The sequence below is a fragment of the Thalassophryne amazonica genome, chromosome 14, assembly GCF_902500255.1.
Source record: "Thalassophryne amazonica chromosome 14, fThaAma1.1, whole genome shotgun sequence".
NCBI classification, from domain to species: domain Eukaryota; kingdom Metazoa; phylum Chordata; class Actinopteri; order Batrachoidiformes; family Batrachoididae; genus Thalassophryne; species Thalassophryne amazonica.
The window spans coordinates 163,581-185,705 of record NC_047116.1 but is presented as its reverse complement, the minus strand read 5'-3'; the positions used below and the strand labels follow the sequence as shown (position 1 = coordinate 185,705).

At 42.5% G+C, this 22,125-nt stretch overlaps 1 protein-coding gene across 1 annotated transcript in view; it reads left to right on the top strand.

Annotated features, from left to right (window-relative positions):
- The window catches only part of pde1a (phosphodiesterase 1A, calmodulin-dependent), a 397,928-nt gene that overhangs the window by 237,316 nt on the left and 138,487 nt on the right, over positions 1 to 22,125 (top strand). The window contains exon 8 of the mRNA XM_034187112.1: positions 11,806 to 11,906. Within this exon, the coding sequence (XP_034043003.1) occupies positions 11,806 to 11,906 (101 nt within the window). The remainder of the gene's footprint in view (positions 1 to 11,805; positions 11,907 to 22,125) is intronic.

Here is a 22,125-nt window from a genome sequence, read left to right as displayed (position 1 = left end):
ATGGGAACCCCCCAGCAGTCTACGTCTATAGCAGCATAACTAAGGGATGGTTCAGGGTCACCTGATCCAGCCCTAACTATAAGCTTTAGCAAAAAGGAAAGTTTTAAGCCTAATCTTAAAAGTAGAGAGGGTGTCTGTCTCCCTGATCTGAATTGGGAGCTGGTTCCACAGGAGAGGAGCCTGAAAGCTGAAGGCTCTGCCTCCCATTCTACTCTTACAAACCCTAGGAACTACAAGTAAGCCTGCAGTCTGAGAGCGAAGCGCTCTATTGGGGTGATATGGTACTACGAGGTCCCTAAGATAAGATGGGACCTGATTATTCAAAACCTTATAAGTAAGAAGAAGAATTTTAAATTCTATTCTAGAATTAACAGGAAGCCAATGAAGAGAGGCCAATATGGGTGAGATATGCTCTCTCCTTCTAGTCCCCGTCAGTACTCTAGCTGCAGCATTTTGAATTAACTGAAGGCTTTTTAGGGAACTTTTAGGACAACCTGATAATAATGAATTACAATAGTCCAGCCTAGAGGACATAAATGCATGAATTAGTTTTTCAGCATCACTCTGAGACAAGACCTTTCTGATTTTAGAGATATTGCGTAAATGCAAAAAAGCAGTCCTACATATTTGTTTAATATGCGCTTTGAATGACATATCCTGATCAAAAATGACTCCAAGATTTCTCACAGTATTACTAGAGGTCAGGGTAATGCCATCCAGAGTAAGGATCTGGTTAGACACCATGTTTCTAAGATTTGTGGGGCCAAGTACAATAACTTCAGTTTTATCTGAGTTTAAAAGCAGGAAATTAGAGGTCATCCATGTCTTTATGACTGTAAGACAATCCTGCAGTTTAGCTAATTGGTGTGTGTCCTCTGGCTTCATGGATAGATAAAGCTGGGTATCATCTGCGTAACAATGAAAATTTAAGCAATACCATCTAATAATACTGCCTAAGGGAAGCATGTATAAAGTGAATAAAATTGGTCCTAGCACAGAACCTTGTGGAACTCCATAATTAACTTTAGTCTGTGAAGAAGATTCCCCATTTACATGAACAAATTGTAATCTATTAGACAAATATGATTCAAACCACCGCAGCGCAGTGCCTTTAATACCTATGGCATGCTCTAATCTCTGTAATAAAATTTTATGGTCAACAGTATCAAAAGCAGCACTGAGGTCTAACAGAACAAGCACAGAGATGAGTCCACTGTCCGAGGCCATAAGAAGATCATTTGTAACCTTCACTAATGCTGTTTCTGTACTATGATGAATTCTAAAACCTGACTGAAACTCTTCAAATAGACCATTCCTCTGCAGATGATCAGTTAGCTGTTTTACAACTACCCTTTCAAGAATTTTTGAGAGAAAAGGAAGGTTGGAGATTGGCCTATAATTAGCTAAGATAGCTGGGTCAAGTGATGGCTTTTTAAGTAATGGTTTAATTACTGCCACCTTAAAAGCCTGTGGTACATAGCCAACTAACAAAGATAGATTGATCATATTTAAGATCAAAGCATTAAATAATGGTAGGGCTTCCTTGAGCAGCCTGGTAGGAATGGGGTCTAATAAACATGTTGATGGTTTGGATGAAGTAACTAATGAAAATAACTCAGACAGAACAATCGGAGAGAAAGAGTCTAACCAAATACCGGCATCACTGAAAGCAGCCAAGATAACGATACGTCTTTGGGATGGTTATGAGTAATTTTTTCTCTAATAGTTAAAATTTTGTTAGCAAAGAAAGTCATGAAGTCATTACTAGTTAAAGTTAATGGAATACTCAGCTCAATAGAGCTCTGACTCTTTGTCAGCCTGGCTACAGTGCTGAAAAGAAACCTGGGGTTGTTCTTATTTTCTTCAATTAGTGATGAGTAGAAAGATGTCCTAGCTTTACGGAGGGCTTTTTTATAGAGCAACAGACTCTTTTTCCAGGCTAAGTGAAGATCTTCTAAATTAGTGAGACGCCATTTCCTCTCCAACTTACGGGTTATCTGCTTTAAGCTACGAGGCTTTAGGCTCTTGAGGAGTGGAGACACCTGTTGGAGGGAGCGTCTGTGCCATTCACGGTTTTCACTGACCATCGGAACCTGGAGTATATCAGGACCGCCAAGCGGCTGAACCCCAGGCAAGCCCGCTGGTCACTGTTCTTCGGATGTTTTGACTTCCGGATCACCTATCGCCCCGGGACCAAGAACCAGAGATCGGATGCCTTGTCCCGGGTACACGAAGACGAAGTCAAAACGGTGCTGTCGGATCCACCGGTGCCCATCATCCCGGAGTCCACTATCGTGGCCACCCTCACCTGGGACGTGGAGAAGACCGTCCGGGAGGCCCTGGCACGGAGCCCGGACCCCGGAAGCGGTCCGAAGAACCGTTTGTACGTCCCACCAGAGGCCAGAGCTGCAGTCTTGGACTTCTGTCACGGTTCCAAGCTCTCCTGTCATCCAGGGGTGCGAACGACCGTGGCAGTTGTCCGGCAGCGCTTCTGGTGGGCGTCTATGGAGGCCGACGTCCGCGAGTACATCCAGGCCTGCACCACCTGTGCCAGGGGCAAGGCTGACCACAAGAGGTCCCAAGGGCTTCTCCAGCCACTTCCTGTGCCTCATCGCCCCTGGTCCCATATCGGCCTGGATTTCGTCACAGGCCTCCCGCCGTCCCAGGGCAACACCACCATCTTCACGATAGTGGACCGATTCTCCAAGGCGGCCCACTTCGTGGCCCTTCCGAAGCTCCCAACAGCCCAGGAGACAGCAGACCTCCTGGTCCACCACGTCGTCCGTCTGCATGGGATACCCACCAACATCGTCTCTGATCGTGGTCCCCAGTTCTCCTCACACGTCTGGAGGAGCTTCTGCCGGGAACTGGGGGCCACTGTGAGCCTCTCGTCCGGGTATCACCCGCAGACCAATGGACAGGCAGAACGGGCCAATCAGGAGTTGGAGCAAGCCCTGCGCTGCGTAACATCTGCACACCCGACGGCCTGGAGTGAACATCTGGCCTGGATCGAGTATGCGCATAACAGCCAGGTGTCCTCTGCCACCGGCCTCTCCCCGTTTGAGGTGTGTTTGGGGTATCAGCCCCCATTGTTTCCCGTGGTGGAGGGAGAGGTCGGTGTGCCCTCGGTCCAGGCCCACCTGCGGAAGTGCCGTCGGGTGTGGCGCTCCGCCCGTTCTGCCTTGTTGAAGGCCCGGACGAGGGCGAAGACCCATGCGGACCGCCGGCGATCCCCGGCCCCTGCTTACCAGCCCGGGCAGGAGGTTTGGCTGTCCACGAAGGACATCCCCCTCCAAGTGGACTCCCCCAAGTTGATGGACCGTTACATTGGACCTTTCAAGATCCTCAAAATCCTCAGTCCTGCCGCAGTGAAGCTCCGACTCCCAGCTTCACTGCGGATCCACCCGGTTTTTCATGTGTCCAGACTCAAGCCTCACCACACCTCACCCCTCTGTGCTCCCGGTCCGGCGCCGCCTCCTGCCCGGATCATTGACGGGGAGCCGGCTTGGACGGTGCGCCGGCTCCTGGACGTCCGTTGAATGGGCCGGGGGTTCCAGTATTTGGTGGACTGGGAAGGGTATGGACCCGAAGAACGCTCCTGGGTGAAGAGGAGCTTCATCCTGGACCCGGCCCTCCTGGCCGATTTCTACCGCAGGCACCCGGACAAGCCTGGTCGGGCGCCAGGAGGCGCCCGTTGAGGGGGGGGTCCTGTTGTGTGGGCCGCCAGAAGAGGATGTACTGCTGGCCCACCACCAAAGGGCGCCCTGCCTGAAGTGCGGGCTTCAGGCACGAGAGGGCACTGCCACCACGGACACAGCCGGGAGTGACAGCTGTCACTCATTAATTCCTGACAGCTGTCACACATTCTTCATCATCGTACTCCATAAAGACCAGACGTCATCTCCACCTCGTTGCCGAGATATCGTACTTCCTTGGAGGTAATATCCTCAGCCGTTTCTTTTGCAATATATCTGTATATTGTGAGTGTTTGCAGGAGTACCGGTTCCTTTTTCTGTGGAAGCTGAGTGAGTGCAGGACGGCACTCTTTTCCTCTGAGGAATCACTGCGGTACTCTACTGAATATTGAGTGAGAGGTGGAGGTGGCATTCCCACCGTTGTTGTTACTGGGTGTACACACACCCACACTTGACTGTCTTTGTTCTCGCCAGCAGTACCAGATCCGACAGTCGGGGACGGTGATCACCTGGGAATTCGGGACTTGGCGGCTCCAGTATTCACCAGGTTCTGTGGCAGCGGAAATCGTGTGGTTCCGGCTCTTCTCAGGACAGACGTCTTCTATCCTCGAGCCTGCCCACACGTCACCTTTGTGATTTGACTGTAATTATATTCTGAGATTGTCTGCATTTCGTTGTGCACGTTTCACAACATTAAATTGTTACTTTTTGGCTCATCTATTGGCCGTTCATTTGCGCCCCCTGTTGTGGGTCCGTGTCACTACACTTTCACAACAGGTAACTCTTTCCTGTCTTTTGATACTTTGTCTTGTAATAGTTCATTTTCATTTGGACAAGTGAGTCCAGCTGAGGCTGAGCAGGCCATTGATGGGTTGCATCTGATGTTCCTTCCTTTCCTTTAGCTGATCTCTAACTTATCTTTGTCCACCTGTGATGTGCCCTCTGGCTGGAAATGTGCAAGGGTTGTTCCACAAAGGGGGTGACCATAGTGATTTAAACAACTACAGACCAATATCAATTATTAATAGCGTTGTTAATGTTTTTGAGAAAAAATTTTTTTAACCAACTATCAGATTTAGATGACAATGATCTTTTATCTCCATTTCAATCTAGATATAGAAAATATTTTTCAACAACTTCTGCTTTATTGAAGTTCACTAATGATGTTTTTACTGGTTTTGATAATCATTTATCTACTGGTGCTTATTTATTGACCTTACCAAGGCATTCGGCATGGTTGATCACTATCTACTGTTGGACAAATTTCATTCGATTGGTCTTGATAGGCCTTCTCTTCTCTGGTTCAACTCTTATCTCCATCACTGTCAACAATGTGTTTTTTTTTTTTTTTTAATTGTCACTGACTTTCAAACTATTGATAAAGGTGTGCCTCAGGGGTCTTCACTTGGCCCTCTTATTTACAATTTTTATTAATGACCTTCCTGTCACCTGTAAAGACTGTAATATTCAACTCTGAGGATGATATGATTTATTGTTCTAAACCCAATATTGCTGACATTCAGCGCTCACTTCAACATGATTTTAACTCAGTTCAATTATGGCTACAAGCTAGTAAATTGCTTCTTAACAATAAAAAAAATCTCACTCAATGTTGTTCAAGAAAAGCTCTATATCAGCAGTTGAGCTCATTCTTACTTCTTTGGATAATACTCCAGTTGTTCCTGCTGAGCAGTTTAAACATTTAGGTCTTTGTGTTATGATTCAGGCGTGAGTGGAAGACGAACCCAGAAGCAGAAAGTGAGCAGTAACAAAGGATTTATTGAACAGAATAAATGTGAATGGCTGCCTAGCTGAGTGGAGACTGGCCTGCTGAGCGGTGGAACCAGGGAGTGCGCAGTCCAGAGTGGTTTCAGTCCCAGCAGATGGATCTGGAGCCAGGTGGCCGCGACAAGCTGTCAATGAGGTTGGAGATAGAGATACAGATGGTGAGGGCTGAGCCAGTCACTTCCAGAAGCGGTTCACACAGTCAGTGACAACTTATCACAGCTGGTCCAGATAAGCAGGCAGTTAGGCATAAAGATTCTGTTCAGTCTCTTCAAAACATTCTTAATCAGGAAAGGTTCTCAGTTCAGTCTGAATCAGTGATAATTGATCACAGCTGGTCCTGTAAGCAGGAAATTAGACAAAAATGATTCAGTGCCGTTTCTTTCAGTTGCTCCTCTTCAGGAAAAGTTCACAGTTCAACTTGTATTACTTTTTAAGCAGAGTTCAGTATGCAGCAGCTCCTAAAAGCAAAAGAGAGCAAACAATTAACTTGGCTGATGTGGAGCGTGGGAGCTCCGTCACAGGCTGCAGGAAAGTCTTGGTTTGCGTCAGCGACAAGCTGCGTCTTTTCAGGCTGGTGTGTGGAAACACAGAGAGAAAAAATATTACAGCAAGAAAAATGACCAGTCTTACCGTGGAAGCTTTTCAGAGTTTCTGACGACTATGGAGTGAAGAGCCAGGGTTCATATATTGCAGTTGATGAGATGTGGAACAGGTGTGTTGATCAGCTTGCGGCACGCCACCTGTGCAGAAAAGAGAAAAAGCAGCAGCAGCAGACAGAACAGGCAGCCCACAACACTTTGGCTTGATCCTTCTTTCTTTTACAAACCATATTAAGTCTGTTACTAATAAAATTATACATCAATTGAAACTACTTTATCAGTCAATTAATTGTTTTAATTTTTCTCTAAGAAAGAGGATTGTCATGCAATTATTACTCCACATTCTTGATTATAGTCATACAGTTTATCAAAATACTTCATCTTCTCATCTTAAACCACTTCATGTAGTTTACAACAGTTTGTGTAGGGGTATTCTTCGCTGCCGCTTTATTACTGAACATTGTGACCTTTATAACCAGTTGTCCTGACTTACTCCATCCTGAGATGGAGATGACAATGACACTGGTTGATATTTACTTTTAAATGCATTAATCTCAGTTATCCTGAATATTTAAAACAATATTTGACTCCTTTTGATTCTTCTTATAGTTTTGGACATGCATCTCAATCTTTTTTTGTTGTCCCATGAATTAATAAGGAAACTGGACAATTTTCATTTAGACACAAAGCGCCCTATGATGAGAATAGCCTTCCTTCCCTATCCGTTCTACAACCTCTTTGTCTGTATTTAAAAGTGCCCTTGTACAACACCTTAAGAACATATGTAACTGTTTTTGATTCTGTTTGTCCATACCAATTCATTTTATTCATTTCGTATGGTTGTACTAATGGGAGAGTGTTAGAGAGCTTTGTGTGTTTGTGTGTGTGTGTAGATATGTTTGTGTGTAATAATTGTTTGGAGTTGTATTGTTGCCTTTGTTTGTATATTTTGTTATGTATGTACTGTTGCATGTCTTGCCCATTGGAAGTTTTTGTTGTTATTATTGAGGACCCCCTTTAAAACAAGATTATAAGTCTCAAGGAGTTTATTCTTTCAAGTTAAAATAAAAATAAATAAATAAATAAATAATAACTTGGAGGGACCCAAAGCTCTTTACAAGTTGCATTATTCATTCACACACGCATTCTCACATTGGTGGTAGTAAGATATTAGTATAGCCACAGCTGCCCTGGGGAAAACTGATGGAAGCGTGTCTGCCATTCTGTGCAAACAGCCCCTCTACACCACCACCACCACCTCATTCATACACAGGCAATGCGGGTTAAGTGTGAAGCGCAACGTCCTCGGGTCAAGCAACCCAGTCCAGTCAAAGATTCAAGCTTCTCTAGTATTCAACTGCGAGAGACAAAATCAGAAAAAAAAATCCATGAAATCACATTGTAGGATTTTTAAAGAATTTATTTGTAAATTATGGTGGAAAATAAGTATTTGGTCACCCACAAACAAGCAAGATTTCTGGCTCTCACCGACCTGTAACTTCTTCTTTAAGAAGCTCTTCTGTCCTCCACCTCTTACCTGTATTAATGGCACCTGTTGTAACTTGTTATCTGTATAAACACCTGTCCACAGCCTCAAACAATCAGACTCCAAACTTAACTATGGCCAAGACCAAAGAGCTGTCGAAGGACACCAGGAAGACAATTGTAGACCTGCACCAGACTGGGAAGAGTGAATCTACAATAGTCAAGCAGGTTGGTGTGAATAAATCAACTGCGGGAGCAATTGTAAGAAAATGGAAGACATACAAGACCATTGATAATCTCCCTCAATCTGAGGTTCCACGCAAGATGTCATCCTGTGGGGTCAAAATGATCATGAGAACGGTGAACAAAAATCCCAGAACTACACGGAGGGACCTGATGAATGACCTGCAGAGAGCTGGGACCAAAGTAACAAAGGCTACACACTACGCAGAGAGGGACTCAAATCCTGCAGTGCCAGGCGTGTCCCCCTGCTTAAGCCAGTATGTGTCCAGGCCTGTCTGAAGTTTGCCAGAGAGCATATGGATGATCCAGAAGAGGATTGGGAGAATACCATGTGGTCTGATGAAACCAAACGAAACACTTAGGTAAAAACTGAACTCGTCGTGTTTGGAGGAAGAAGAATGCTGAGTTGCATTCCAAGAACACCATATCGACTGTGAAGCATGGGGGTGGAAACATCATGCTTTGGGGCTGTTTTTCTGCAAAGGGGACAGGACGACTGATCTGTGTTAAGGGAAGAATGAATGGGGCCATGTAACATGAGATTTTAAGCCAAAACCTCCTTCCATCAGTGAGAGCATTGAAGATGCAATGTGGCTGGGTCTTCCAGCATGACAACGATCCCAAACACACTGCTCAGGCAATGAAGGAGTGGCTCTGTAAAAAAGAATTTCAAGGTCCTGGAGTGGCCTAGCCAGTCTCCAGACCTCAACATCATAGAAAATTTGTGGAGAGAGTTGAAAGTCCATATTGCCCAGCAACAGCCCCAAAAACATCACTGCTCTAGAGGAGATCTGCATGGAGGAATGGACCAAAATACCAGCTACAGTGTGTGCAAACCTGGTGAAGACTTACAGGAAATATTTGACCTCTGTCATTGCCAACAAAGATTATGTTACAAAGTATTGAGTTGAACTTTTGTTGACCAAATACTTATTTTCCACCATAATTTACAAATAAATTCTTTAAAAATCCTACAATGTGATTTCCTAGATTTTTTTTTCTCATTTTGTCTCTCATATTTGAAATGTACCTATGATGAAAATTACAGACCTCTCTCATCTTTCTAAGTAGGAGAACTTGCACAATCAGGGGCTGACTAAATACTTTTTGGCCCCACTGTACATAGAGTGTGAGTGCTGCTCCAATGGTGCACTGCACTCTCACAAATGTTAAGCACCACTCGTCCGGAATCCACAGGTGCAAGGATTTTCACCTGCAGCGCTCTCATGGATGTTGAACGCCACTTGCACAGCTGAAATGATGGCACGTTTGTGCATAAAGTGCTCTGGATGGCTGTGGGCTGCTATTATGTGAAGAGAGGCTGTGGAAATACCCTAGACTGTAGGCATGGAAGGAAAAGCACTGCAAATAATAATAAATAAATAATACAACAATGCCTAGCATGGCTCCATGGAGCAGAAGAAAAATAAAGGCAGAATTTGAGGTTCGATCAACAGATAAATTCTGTTGTCAAAGCTAGTTTTTTCCAACTTCGCCTCTTGGCTAAAATAAAGCACTTTCTCAGTAGACGTGATCTTGAGACGGCCATTCATGCTTTCATCAGCTCCAGACTTGATTATTGTAATGCACTTTATGCAGGCATTAATCAGTCGTCTCTTGTGCGTCTCCAGTTGGTGCAGAATGCTGCTGCTCGTCTTTTGACAAACACTTCTAGACGTGAGCATATTGCGCCCATCCTATACTCACTCCACTGGCTTCCAGTTCGTTTTAGAATTGATTTTAAAATTTTAATGTTTGTTTTTAAAGCTATTTATGGCCTTGCACCTCCCTACTTGTCTGAAATTTTAACTTTGCGCACCTACAGTAGGACGTTAAGAGCGTCTGGTCAGCTTTACTTAGATGTTCCAAGGTCAAGATATAAACGCTGGGGTGATCATGCTTTCGCGGTAGCTGGCCCCAGACTGTGGAATGAGCTACCTCTTGAGTTACGTACTATTCCTGACCTAGCACTTTTTAAATCTAAGTTAAAGACTTATTTATTTAAACTGGCTTTTAACACTTAGTGGGGAGGTGACATGTTCTGTTATTTTTATGTTCTTTTTTGTGTTGTTTCCAGTCGGTGCTGTAAAGCGCTTTATAAATAAATGTTGATTGATTGATTGATTGAATAATGTGGATATTTTGCATGGTGGCAGTGCACTCACTGCTGGCAGATGTGTCTCACAATAAAGTATTAAATTATTTGCATTATGACTCATGTGACGAGAATGCAAATCCCCGCACACGTTAAGCAACATTTTGTGAATTCCCCACGCAAATGCCATTCACACCTGGTCACAGCCCAGTCAGATACTACCCTAAGCAGTTGTGCATTCAGAGATTCAGTGTTTGCTGGCCTATTTCATTCTCCTCTTTAAATATAATATACATCTATAATCCCATGAAAAGCATGTCACACTCTTCAGCAGAAGACAGCTTTCAGAGGTTCATGGCAGAGGTGGGACGAAGTCACCAGCAAGTCACTCTCAAGTCATGAATCGGCAAGTCTGAAGTCATAATGACCACCAATTGTTTGCAAGCTGACTTGAGACTTGACTTGAGACTTGCCAATTCATGATCCAAGAATGACTTAACAGTGACTTCGACCCACCTCTGGTTAACGGATATATTTTAGCTGTGTGGGAAAGTCTTGTTATAACAACAGATGTTTGCAGTTATAACTGCACAGAGTACTGTTGTGAGCATGCCCCGCAGCTGTTGTGTGTTGTGAGCTATGTTCAATATCATTTGTAATGTGCACCAACCTGTTATATATGACACAGCTTTAGACTGCTATAAATGGGCAGATTTTCTCGTTTTTGGAATCAGGGTGGCAATGTGGGCCAAAAATGCGCAGTAGGAGACTGCTTTTAATGTAGAGTACTGTGCTTGTAGACAAAAGTGGTAATGCCCTATTATCTGTTAGTTCCAGTAAATTTTACTTATGTGTTTTTGAAGGCTAAAGCCTGAAGGAATATGCAGTCAGGGTGGGTGTTACATGTTTCATAGAAACATTTCTGAACATCCTCTGAACTCAGTTGCACTTAGATCTTATCTCCAGCATATTTCTTTGTCCTACACAGCATCCAGTTATTTCATTAGGAGCAGGCTCAGAGTGCTTTGTTTCATATACAGTCAATCAATCAATCAATCAATCAATTTTTTTATATAGCACCAAATCACAACAAACAGTTGCCCCAAGGCGCTTTATATTGTAAGGCAAGGCCATACAATAATTATGTAAAACCCCAACGGTCAAAACGACCCCCTGTGAGCAAGCACTTGGCTACAGTGGGAAGGAAAAAACCCCCCTTAACAGGAAGAAACCTCCAGCAGAACCAGGCCCAGGGAGGGGCAGTCCTCTGCTGGGACTGGTTGGGGCTGAGGGAGAGAACCAGGAAAAAGACATGCTGTGGAGGGGAGCAGAGATCGATCACTAATGATTAAATGCAGAGTGGTGCATACAGAGCAAAAAGAGAAAGAAACAGTGCATCATGGGAACCCCCCAGCAGTCTACGTCTATAGCAGCATAACTAAGGGATGGTTCAGGGTCACCTGATCCAGCCCTAACTATAAGCTTTAGCAAAAAGGAAAGTTTTAAGCCTAATCTTAAAAGTAGAGAGGGTGTCTGTCTCCCTGATCTGAATTGGGAGCTGGTTCCACAGGAGAGGAGCCTGAAAGCTGAAGGCTCCTCTCAACAACAGTCAACAAAAGAACATGAGAAACCACATTCAGTAATAAATTGCAAACATTTTGAGTTCCATGTACACACAAATCATAAGCACATACTTTGAAACAGTTCACAAATTGTGCTGTGTCAAAAGACAAGTGATGATTTGCAAAGCTTCATGCACACTTGAATTTCATGGTTTTCTTTTTATAAATAAATGATACTGTGTGTGTGTGTGTGTGTGTGTGTGTGTGTGTGTGTGTGTGTGTGTGTGTGTGTGTGTGTGTGTGTGTGTGTGTGTGTGTGTGTGTGTGTGTATACACAGCACTGGCTCAGCGAGTTGGAGATTCTTGCAATGGTTTTTGCTGCAGCAGTTCATGATTTTGAACACACAGGAACAACCAACAACTTCCACATCCACACCAGGTACTGAAACATGTGTGAGTAAAATTGTGTGCTTATTTTATACCCCCATCACACTAGAAGACCGAATGAGCCTGAATGCCGCCCGAATGAAAATTCGACCTCCAGGCAAAGTCGAGGAACTTTGAACCAATTGGAGAACCATAATGTGTCAGGTTTCGGTCCTGTTTGGGTTCCAGCTTTTATTTCTCCCCTTTTCTTTTCCTTCCGTTTACCCCGGTCTTGACGTTATAGTATTTTTATTTTTGTCACTTGATTATTCTCATTCTAGTTTGGTTCTGGTTATTCCAGTTTATGCATTATTCTTTGGTTCCTGGTTTTGGTTCTTTATGGTATTCTCGGTTCACTCATGTATTGCATTTTCAGTTAATTATTCTCTTGTCTCTGGATTTGTATTTTCCGTTCAGTCATTTATTGCTTTTCTTTTTGGATGCTTGAGTCTCTAGTTTCAGTCCTGGTTATCTTTTATTTTATTTGTCATTCATGTATTTGTTATCTTCAGTAGTAATTATGTATTCTCTGGTTTTGCTTCTTATTTATCTTCAGTGTCTCTTGGTCTGGTTGTGTTCTGTAATCCTGGGTTTTAGTTTCCGTTATCATTTATAGTAGGTTTAGTTATTCATTGCATTGTTCTGTAGTCACCATTTTTGTTTGTCTTTTATCCTCTGTTCAACTTATAGTTTGCCATTCAAATTCCAAAATTTAAAGTTCTATAGCACCAACTCAATGAGATCACCTCAAGGCGCTTTACACAACACAATACCAAAAACAGAGAAAAAAATTGAATAAAGTTAAACACTCAATAAAAAGGACAATACTTAAAAGAGTACACAATAAAACTAATGATAAAACAAGGAAAACAAATATGTTTTCAGTCTCGATTTAAAAGTCTCCACATTATCCGACTGTCATATATGTGCCATGAGATCATCCCACAGAGCTGAGGCAAGGTAGGAGAAAGCTCTGTGACCGGCAGACTCTATTCACTCTAGGAACACACAATAGTCCTGCACCCTGCAAGTGCAGGGCCTGAGCTGGTATGTAGGGGTTGACCAGACAATTTTAAAAGCCAATAACAGAACCTTAAAATCCGATCTTGCAGCGACAGGAAGCCAGTGAACGATGCCAAAATAGGCTTAATATTGTCAAACTTTCTGCCTTGAGTCAAACGTCTGGCAGCCGCATTTTGAACCAGTTGAAGACCCCTAATGTTGGACTGCGGCAAACCAGAAAATAGAGCATTACAGTAGTCCAATCTTGAAGAAACAAATGCATGGACAGGATGGGATGAATCTTTACTATATTTCGCAGGTGGAAGAAAGAAATCCTCGTAATGTCTCTAATGTGGAGGTCAAAAGACACTGTAGGATCAAAAATTACCCCAAGATTCCTCACTCTGTCCATATGAGAACCAAGAACCATCATTTCAGTCTTATCAGAGTTTAAAAGTAGGAAGTTGCAAGACATCCAACTTCTCACTGATGCAAGGCAATTTTCAAAAGACTTTATGTGAGTGAGATTACCAGCAGTTATCGGCATGTACAGTTGAGTATCATCAGCATAGCAATGAAAGGCAATTCCAAAATGCCGCAGTATATGTGCCTTGATCAACTTTACACCAGGCCATAAAAGACATGTGAGGATGCCAAAATCCCAGGAGAAAAGCGCATTGACCACCAATGCTAATTCCCAGGTGAATCAAGCTAATGCTAACAGCGCATCTGATTCGGAGATACTTAAAGCCATAATGGATTTGAAAGCGGAGATTCAGGAGGACAGCAAACACAATATGGACAAACTGACAAAGGAAATCAATGGCAAGCTGGACACTGTGAGCCAAGCAATCAATGGAAAGCTGGACACTGTGAGCCAAGCAATCAATGGCAAGCTGGACAACATTGCTAACGATATGCAAGGCCTGTCTCAGCGGATGGACAAGGCAGAGTCCAGGATAAATCAGCTGGAGACCTGGGTAGAAGAGGTGACAGTGGTGATGACTACATGTCTGGAGGAGCAGAAAAGCCTCCAGAAAAACTTTACTGACTTGGAATCACGGGCGCGAAGAAATAACATTCGCATTTTTAGATTGCCAGAGGATGAAGAGACAAGTCCCATGCCACAGTTTATTGACACATTCTTGAAGACCCACCTGCAAATACCCAAGGATTTTAATCTGAAAATCCAGCGTGCGCACCGTTCCCTGGCAAACAAACCCCCACCGGAGGCATCACCGAGACCTGTCATCATTTACTTTCAGGAATATTCAACTAAAGAAATGGTCTTGAGGGAAGCATGGAAAAAGAAAATTAAGGTGGGCCACAGATTAAATAATTTCGACCACGACTACCCAGAAGAGATCGTTAATAAATGCAAAGAGTACAGCGCTATAAAGAAAATACTCAAGGAGAAGAACATACGTTTCCAAACTCCGTTTACTGACATGACGATCCACAGGGAATCTGGCATTCGCATATACAAGAACGCACAGGATGTTTACAGTGAGTCAAGGAGGCGCGGATTCCAGGCGGAGGAACCAGCCCCCGCTGAAGGAGGGACAACTGCAACATCACATCTCCGAGAGCTTCTGGGCTAGCAGTCAATGGGAAACAATGGTCTTGCAGTTTCACGGAGAGTAAAGGTTAAATTACAGGGCTTCCAGAGAGACCAGGTGAATTAACAGTGAGGCACCTCCACCTTTATTCAACACCATTCCAGCCTGTTTTCAGTCAACAATCAGGTGGGAGAACTGGCTTTTTTCAGTGTATTTGAAATACGTTGGACATATAGAACGGAAGTGTTTATGTTTATAGACACAATAGCGGTCCTTCCGGGGCCCCCTCTTCCCGAGGGGCCTTCCCTTCGGCCCACCAGTGGGGCCTTTAAAGGGGAGTGAGAGTCTTCTTCTGTTTTGGAAGTTAAAATGTTACTGTTCACTCGATTTTTTACTGTTCACTTGTGTTTGTGGGGTGTCCTTTACAACTGCTTTTGTACTAATGACTAAATGGTAAATACCTTGAAAATACTTTCTATAAATATAAATGGTCTGGGATGTCCAACTTAAAGAAAGAGATTATTGGAAAAATTGAAAAACGATGGGGCACATGTGGCTTTTTTGTAGGAAACACATTTGTCAAAACAAGAACATGCTAAATTCAAATGTTTTGGTTACTTGAACTTATATTATAGTTCCTGCAGAAATAGCAGGCAGAGAGGCGTAGCAACTCTCATTTCTAACTAAGTAAATTTTGAGTTGCTCACTGAGCTCGGAGATAAGGAAGGTAGATATACAATAGTTAAAGGAAAGATAGATAACACTCTGATTACATTAGTAAATGTGCATGTTCTTCCAGAATCTGACAGGAGTTTTCTGAAGTCTCTTTTTGATACTATAATAATGAGTGAGCGACTTTTCTATGGACACTACGAGTTGCAAGAGACAAAAGTCCTATAGATCCACTTAATCAGTGAAATAAAGAGAACTAAGAACAAAATTAAAATTTATGTATATGGAGGAGCAACTGGAAAGGAAATTAAGATTTTGCAAGCAAACCTTCTACAAATCGGGGCCAAAAGCAACTAAAATGCTAGCGAGGCATCTCAGGAAGCAAGAGCTAAAATATGCCATCCTCAGAATTAGAGACCCCTCAACAGGTAAATTGGCCTGTGATCTAATACAAATTCACACAATCTTTAGAGAATAATATAAATCACTGTATTCGAGCCCAACACAAATAAAAGGGAGCAGAATTAGTCAATACCTTTCATCTTTAGACCTACCATCCATAGGGCTAATACAGAACAAAGCTTTAACCATACCCATAATGAGAAAATAATTCGATAATGCAATTAATAATTTAAAAAAATAAGTGCCCTGGTAGTGATGGATTCACAAGCGAGTGGTACAAACTGTTTAAAGCGGAACTTGCCCCACTTCTGCTTAAATCATTCAATTGGACTCTTGATAGGGCTGAAATACCACCATCTTGGTGAAAGGCGACCCTATCAGTCATACCTAAAGAAGATAAAAATAAAGAGTTTTGCGAATCTTATCGCCCGATCTCTATGCTAAACATAGACTACAAACTATTTACCTCAATAATCTCCAAAAGATTAGAAAATCACTTGGTAGAATTAATACATGAAGACCATGCCAGATTTATAAAGGGCTGGCAAACTCATGACAGTATACGACGAGCACTACATATTATAGAGGAAGCAAGCAATCAGAAACGTAGCGCAGTACTCGTAAGCTTTGATGCAGAAAAAGCTTTTGACCGTGTTAGTTGGTCCTTTTTATTTAAAGTATTAGAACATTTGGGATTTAATATAAAATGTATTGCTTGTGTACAATTATTATATAGTAACCCAGTGGCCAAGATAAATAGACATCTAAGTACCAGTTTCCAACTGTACAGAGGTACACGTCAGGGATGTGGACTTAGCCCTGCCCTTTTTGCTTTGTTCTTAGAACCCCTGGCTTAGGCAATAATGCAAAATACATAACTAAAGGGAATCACCATATCAAATACTGAACATGTAATAGCCCTTTTTGCAGATTATATTATTGCTTATCTTCAGAACCCAGAAGAATCATTCCCTAAACTCATGACAATACTGAAAGAATTCGGGTACCTGTCTGGCTATCAGATAACTATAACAAAAGCACAAACACTTAAGTACTCTCCAAGTAACTTTATAAAACAAATGTGTAAACGCAAATGGGATGCAAAAAAAGATGAAGTATTTAGGCGTTACATCTCTCAGGACTTCAATAGCCTCTTCACCTTAAATTTTGATAAACTTTTACACTCAGTTCAACAGGACATAATTCGCTGGACCTCACTGACTCTTGATTTTAGTTCAAGGATAGAAATTGTGAAGATGAATCTGCTGCCCAGATTTCTATACCTTTTTATGTCACTACCGCTTAGAATTCCTGATTCACAGTTTAATTTTTGGGATAAATTAATATCACGATTTATTTGGGCAGCAGCTAGGCCAAGGATTAAATTTAAAATGGTCCAAATCAATAAGAATCATGGGGGCCTTGCTGTCCCAACCTGAAGGAGTAGTATTTTGCAGCCCATTTGAGATACATAGTTTGTTGGTGCTCTCCAGAAGTTAATGCTCAGTGGAAACAAATTGAGTCAGGGATGGGAGAGTCCGCACCCCAATCACAGCTAGGAGAAAAAAAAAGATTAGTAATCAAGGAAATTGTATTGTAAAAGACACATTTTTGATTTGGCATGATGTTGTCCAAAAATACAATTTGGCAAAGGAAATAAAAATTTGGACATGGCCTCCTTTCTTGCAACAGTTCTCACCTGGTAGGTTGGACCCACACTTTGTGGGCTGGATTGAAAAGGGTTTAACAACATTGTGTTTGTTTGTGGAAGGAGGCACCTTCATTTGAAAAATTGAAAATTGATTTTAATTTGGAAAATAAGGACTTGTTTAGATATTTACAAGCATCATTTGTATGACAAAGAAATGAGTAAAGGTGCATCCCATCCCACTACTGATTTTGTCAGAATTTTTTCAGAAGCTTATAAATGTCTCCAACCAAAATGGTGTCTAAGCTTTATAGAGGGTTACAAGCCCGAAATGGAAACAACACATCATATGTAAAATTTAAATGGGAAAAGGAGCTGAACATTGCATTGTCAGAGTGATTGGCTTACAGTGTGCAACACACAGCAAACAAGACGTGAAATTGGAGACAAGATGGCGCCTGTGTGTGTTCCGGCTGCTGCTTGCCTGTTACCATGTCGTTTTTTTTGTTATTTTCCTGATTGTGTGTGCTGTCATATCAGCTTTGACGGATAGTGATTGCGTGAGTGCAATACAGATTTATGATCGTGACTCTTTTTTTAAAATTAAAGAGACAATGGAATGCCTCTTTCATGACTGGGATAGCTACAAGCAAACTTTCCCACCTCCGTTTGTGTGTTCCCTGTCCTCCCGGGAATACCTGATGTTGTGGCGACGTCCAGGTAGTCCGAAAAAGAGGAGAAGAGGCTGCAGAGCAGGTGTCCAGGTTCGGATCAGACGAGGAGTGTGGTGTGCGGCTCGTGAATACCGAAGTTACAGGTGGCTTTGCCCAGTTCCACTCTTGCAGGGCCATACGGCTGGCAGTGTGGCCCTGTTCATGCATCCCACCACTCCTCTGTGTTGCAGGACTCAGCCTGGACATCACTGGGTCCCCGATGGACGAGTCGCTTGGGTCCCGGGTCCGTCCCTGCTTTCCGTGTTTACATCTAGGGAGCAGTGTGAGTTTCACCGGTACAGTGGTGCCTCACGTGACCGTGGGAGATGTCTGCAGCCTATCCCGCTGTGTTCAGCGGACTCGACTACCGCCTCATTGTTGAGTTGGATTGGATTATTGAATGCGCACTCTATTTCAAATAAAGCGTTCTCCATTAATGAGCTTTTTGTCAGGAAAAACTTGGACTTTCTTTTCCTCACAGAAACGTGGCAGAGGGAAAATGAATGCATCCATTTAAATGAGCTCTGTCCTGCGGGTTGCTTAGCGGTGGGTAAGCCCCGCCCCTGTCACGCGGGGGGAGGACTGGCTGCTGTGTACCGGGACCGGTACACATGCAGACTGTCGGATACGAGCCACGCCCCCTCTTTTGAGGCACTCATGATGGAAGTTGGTTCCTCACATAAATTTTATAGTATTTTGATCTATCGACCTCCTGGCCCTGCTGGGACTTTTCTTAAGGCTTTTACTGACTTTTTATCGTCTATAATTAGATTGGAAAAGGTCTTAATTTTGGATGATTTTAATTTCCAGATTGATGTTGATTCTTCTACTTCAGCAAGAGAGCTTATAACTATGACAGAGGCTTTTAATTTTAAACAGTATGTGTCAGGTCCCACTCACAACAAGGGTCACACGTTGGATCTGGTTTTTGCACTGGGCCTGGAAATTACCAATGTATGTGTGGAGGATGTTCTTCTGAGTGACCATTGTTGTGTTTTCTTTGATGTGATGGTGCCATCTGAGCCTCGACCTGTTTCTACTAAGGCAGAAAGGAGAATTATCACAGAGACAACAGCTACGCTTTTCTGTGATAAGTTCAACCTTTTATTTTTTAATAATCTCACTGAAACTGATTGTTTTATGAATAGCTTTAATAGCCACTGTGCCACTATCTTGGATCAAGTGGCACCACTCAAGGCTGATAAAGCTCCTCGTGAAAGTTTCTGTCCTTGGATAAATGATGGGATTATGACTTTAAGGAGAACATGTCGCCAGATTGAACGCCTATGGAAGTCAACAAAACTGGAGGTTCACAGGCTACATTTAAGAGACTTAATATCTTCCTTAAATAAGATGATAGAGGAGGCCAGGACGAGTTATTTTAATCGCCCGATTGCCTCCAATAAAAGAAATCCTAAAGTGCTTTTTGACACAATCAGCTCTCTTGTGTCACCTGCTGCCGTCACTCCTGTTATCTCTAAAACTAGTTGTGAGGAGTTCCTGGATTTCTTTATTGATAAGGTTAGAGTTATAAAGGACAACCTGCCTCCATGCCATGGTCCCCAGCTCTGGGAACCTCCCACTCAGTGCTGGGCCTGTTACTGTAGAGGACATCTCAACCATCATGAATAAAGTGAAGCCATCCTCTGTTATTTTGGATGTTCTTCCGTTTAAACTGTTTGTGAATGTATTTGACTCCATCGGGCCCTACATTACTAAAATGTTTAATATATCTTTGTCGAGTGGTGTGTTTCCCTGTTATTTTAAACATGCCATTGTGGAACCACAGTTAAAGAAAGCTGGATTGGATTCTACAGAGCTCAAGAACTTTAGGCCAATATCTAAAACCCCTTTCTTGGCCAAAGTCTTGGAAAAGGTAGTCTGTGCTCAATTGAGATCGTTTTTGCAGGCTAACAACATCCATGACACTTTTCAATCTGGGTACCGTGAATTTCATTCTACTGAAACAGCCCTGTTGAAGGTGTCTAGTGACATGATGATGGCAGCTGACACTGGCAAATGTTCTGTGCTGATTCTGCTTGATCTGTCTTCGGCGTTTGATACCGTTGACCATGGCATTCTGATAAACAGATTGCGGGATTTGGTTGGAATGTCAGGTTGTGTTTTAGAGTGGTTTACCTCTTACCTGACTGGTAGAACTTTTAGTGTGACGGTGGGCAATGCAGTGTCGGAATCTGCAGATCTTCTGAGGGGTGTGCCACAGGGATCGGTCTTGGGACCTGTTTTGTTCCCGTTGTATCTCCTTCCTCTCAGCAAGCTGATCCAGCAGTTCAGTGATGTGTCTTATCATTTGTATGCTGATGATCTGCAGCTGTACTGCTCTTTTAAGACAACTGAGCCACAGAAACTCTGCTCTCTCACAAATTGTTTGGCCAAAATTAAGGAATGGCTTACTGAGAACAGTCTGCAGTTAAATTCCAATAAGACTGAGACTCTGATTGTAGCACCAGATAGTGCTGTACCTGGAATTAAGCAGCATCTCGGTAGCCTAAGCTGCACGGTCAAAAGCAGCCTGCGTAACCTGGGTGTCATTTTGGATGGAGGGATGTCTCTGGAGCAGCACACAAATTACCTGGTTAAGAACTGTTTTTTCCAAATTCGGAACATCTCTAAGCTCCGTAAGATGGTGACTTTAAAAGAGCTTGAGATGATTGTTCATGCGTTTGTCTCATCGCGTTTGGATTATTGTAACAGTCTCTTCACCTGTCTGAATAAGAAGGAGTTGGCCCGCCTGCAGGTTGTGCAAAATTCTGCTGCGCGCCTGCTTACCCGCACCCGCAGGAGGGACCATATTACTCCTATTCTTAATACTTTGCATTGGCTGCCTGTCTCCTACAGGATTCATTACAAAATCCTGGTATTGACTTTTAGAGCTCTGCATGGACAGGCACCGGAGTACAACAGGGACCTGATCCAGCCTTATGCTTCCTGCAGGAGCCTCAGGTCGTCCAATCAGAACCTGTTGATGGTTCCTCGGACCCGTTTTAAAACTCGCAGGGACAGATCTTTTAAAGTGGTGGCACCTAGCCTCTGGAATGAGCTTCCCTGTGCCCTTCGTTCTCTGGATTGTATAGATACTTTTAGAAGGCAACTAAAGACGCATTTCTTTAAGTTAGCTTTTTAGCCTAATATTGTATTTTATTGTTTCGTATGTTATTTTTAGATTATTTTTGTATGCCATGTGCAGCGCTTTGTGACCCTGGTCTGTAAAAGGTGCTTTATAAATAAAAAAAAAACATCAACTACCTCTAAAAGATGGAGGGAATTTGGGTGGAAAAGTCTGATAAGGTTCTTTATTACTCCTCATATAATTAACAAATTCCAGGGGCCTCACCAGTGTTGGAGACAGTGTGGTCACTAGAACTTCAAACACTCTCATAGCTTTTGGACATGTACAGAACTAAAACTATTCTGGGAAAGTGTGTTTGAAATAACGGACTGTATTATGGCCTATGTTATCCCTAAGGTCCCAGAGATCTTCTTACTGGGTCTGATACCCACAGAGACAGTTCTTAAAGAAGACAAGTACATCCTTAAAATCCTCATAATTGCATCAAAGAAAGCAATAACAAGGAACTGGCTAAAAAAGGAGCCCTCCAGATCAAACAATGGCTAAACATAACAGAGAACATTTATTTGATGGAGCGATTAACTTTTAGTCTTCAACTTAGAGGTCATATCTTTGTAAAACATTGGTCAAAATTGCATAAATATAAGCAAAGCTTGAAAGATGACCTGTCAAATAATATAATTTACTGTAGAATTGTAATGGATCAGCACCCTGCACAATTGTTGTTGGTTTTTGTTTATCTTTGTTTGTTATTGTTTGATTCCTTTTAATTGTTGATTAATGTAGCGATTTTAATAAATTTATTGGAATAAATTTATTAATAATTTATTTACTGAATCGCCTCACACCAAGGCACCAATAAATATGTAGTGATTTGGTTTAAATCTTCATGCCTCCACATGGGACACCAATAAATATGTAGCGTTTTTATTTTATTGATTTAAGTGGAGACACTTTGCTTTACATATATTCAGGCCTCACAACGGGGACACAATATATGTAGTATTTACTTGTAGTGAATAAGTAATTAAACTCCCAAATTAAATTAGACTGGATTAGGCCCCAAAATTATGGGCCACCAAAATAATTAATTTAGGGTTTAATACTTATTATTTAAGCATTAATGGGGCACCACTTATTCTTTT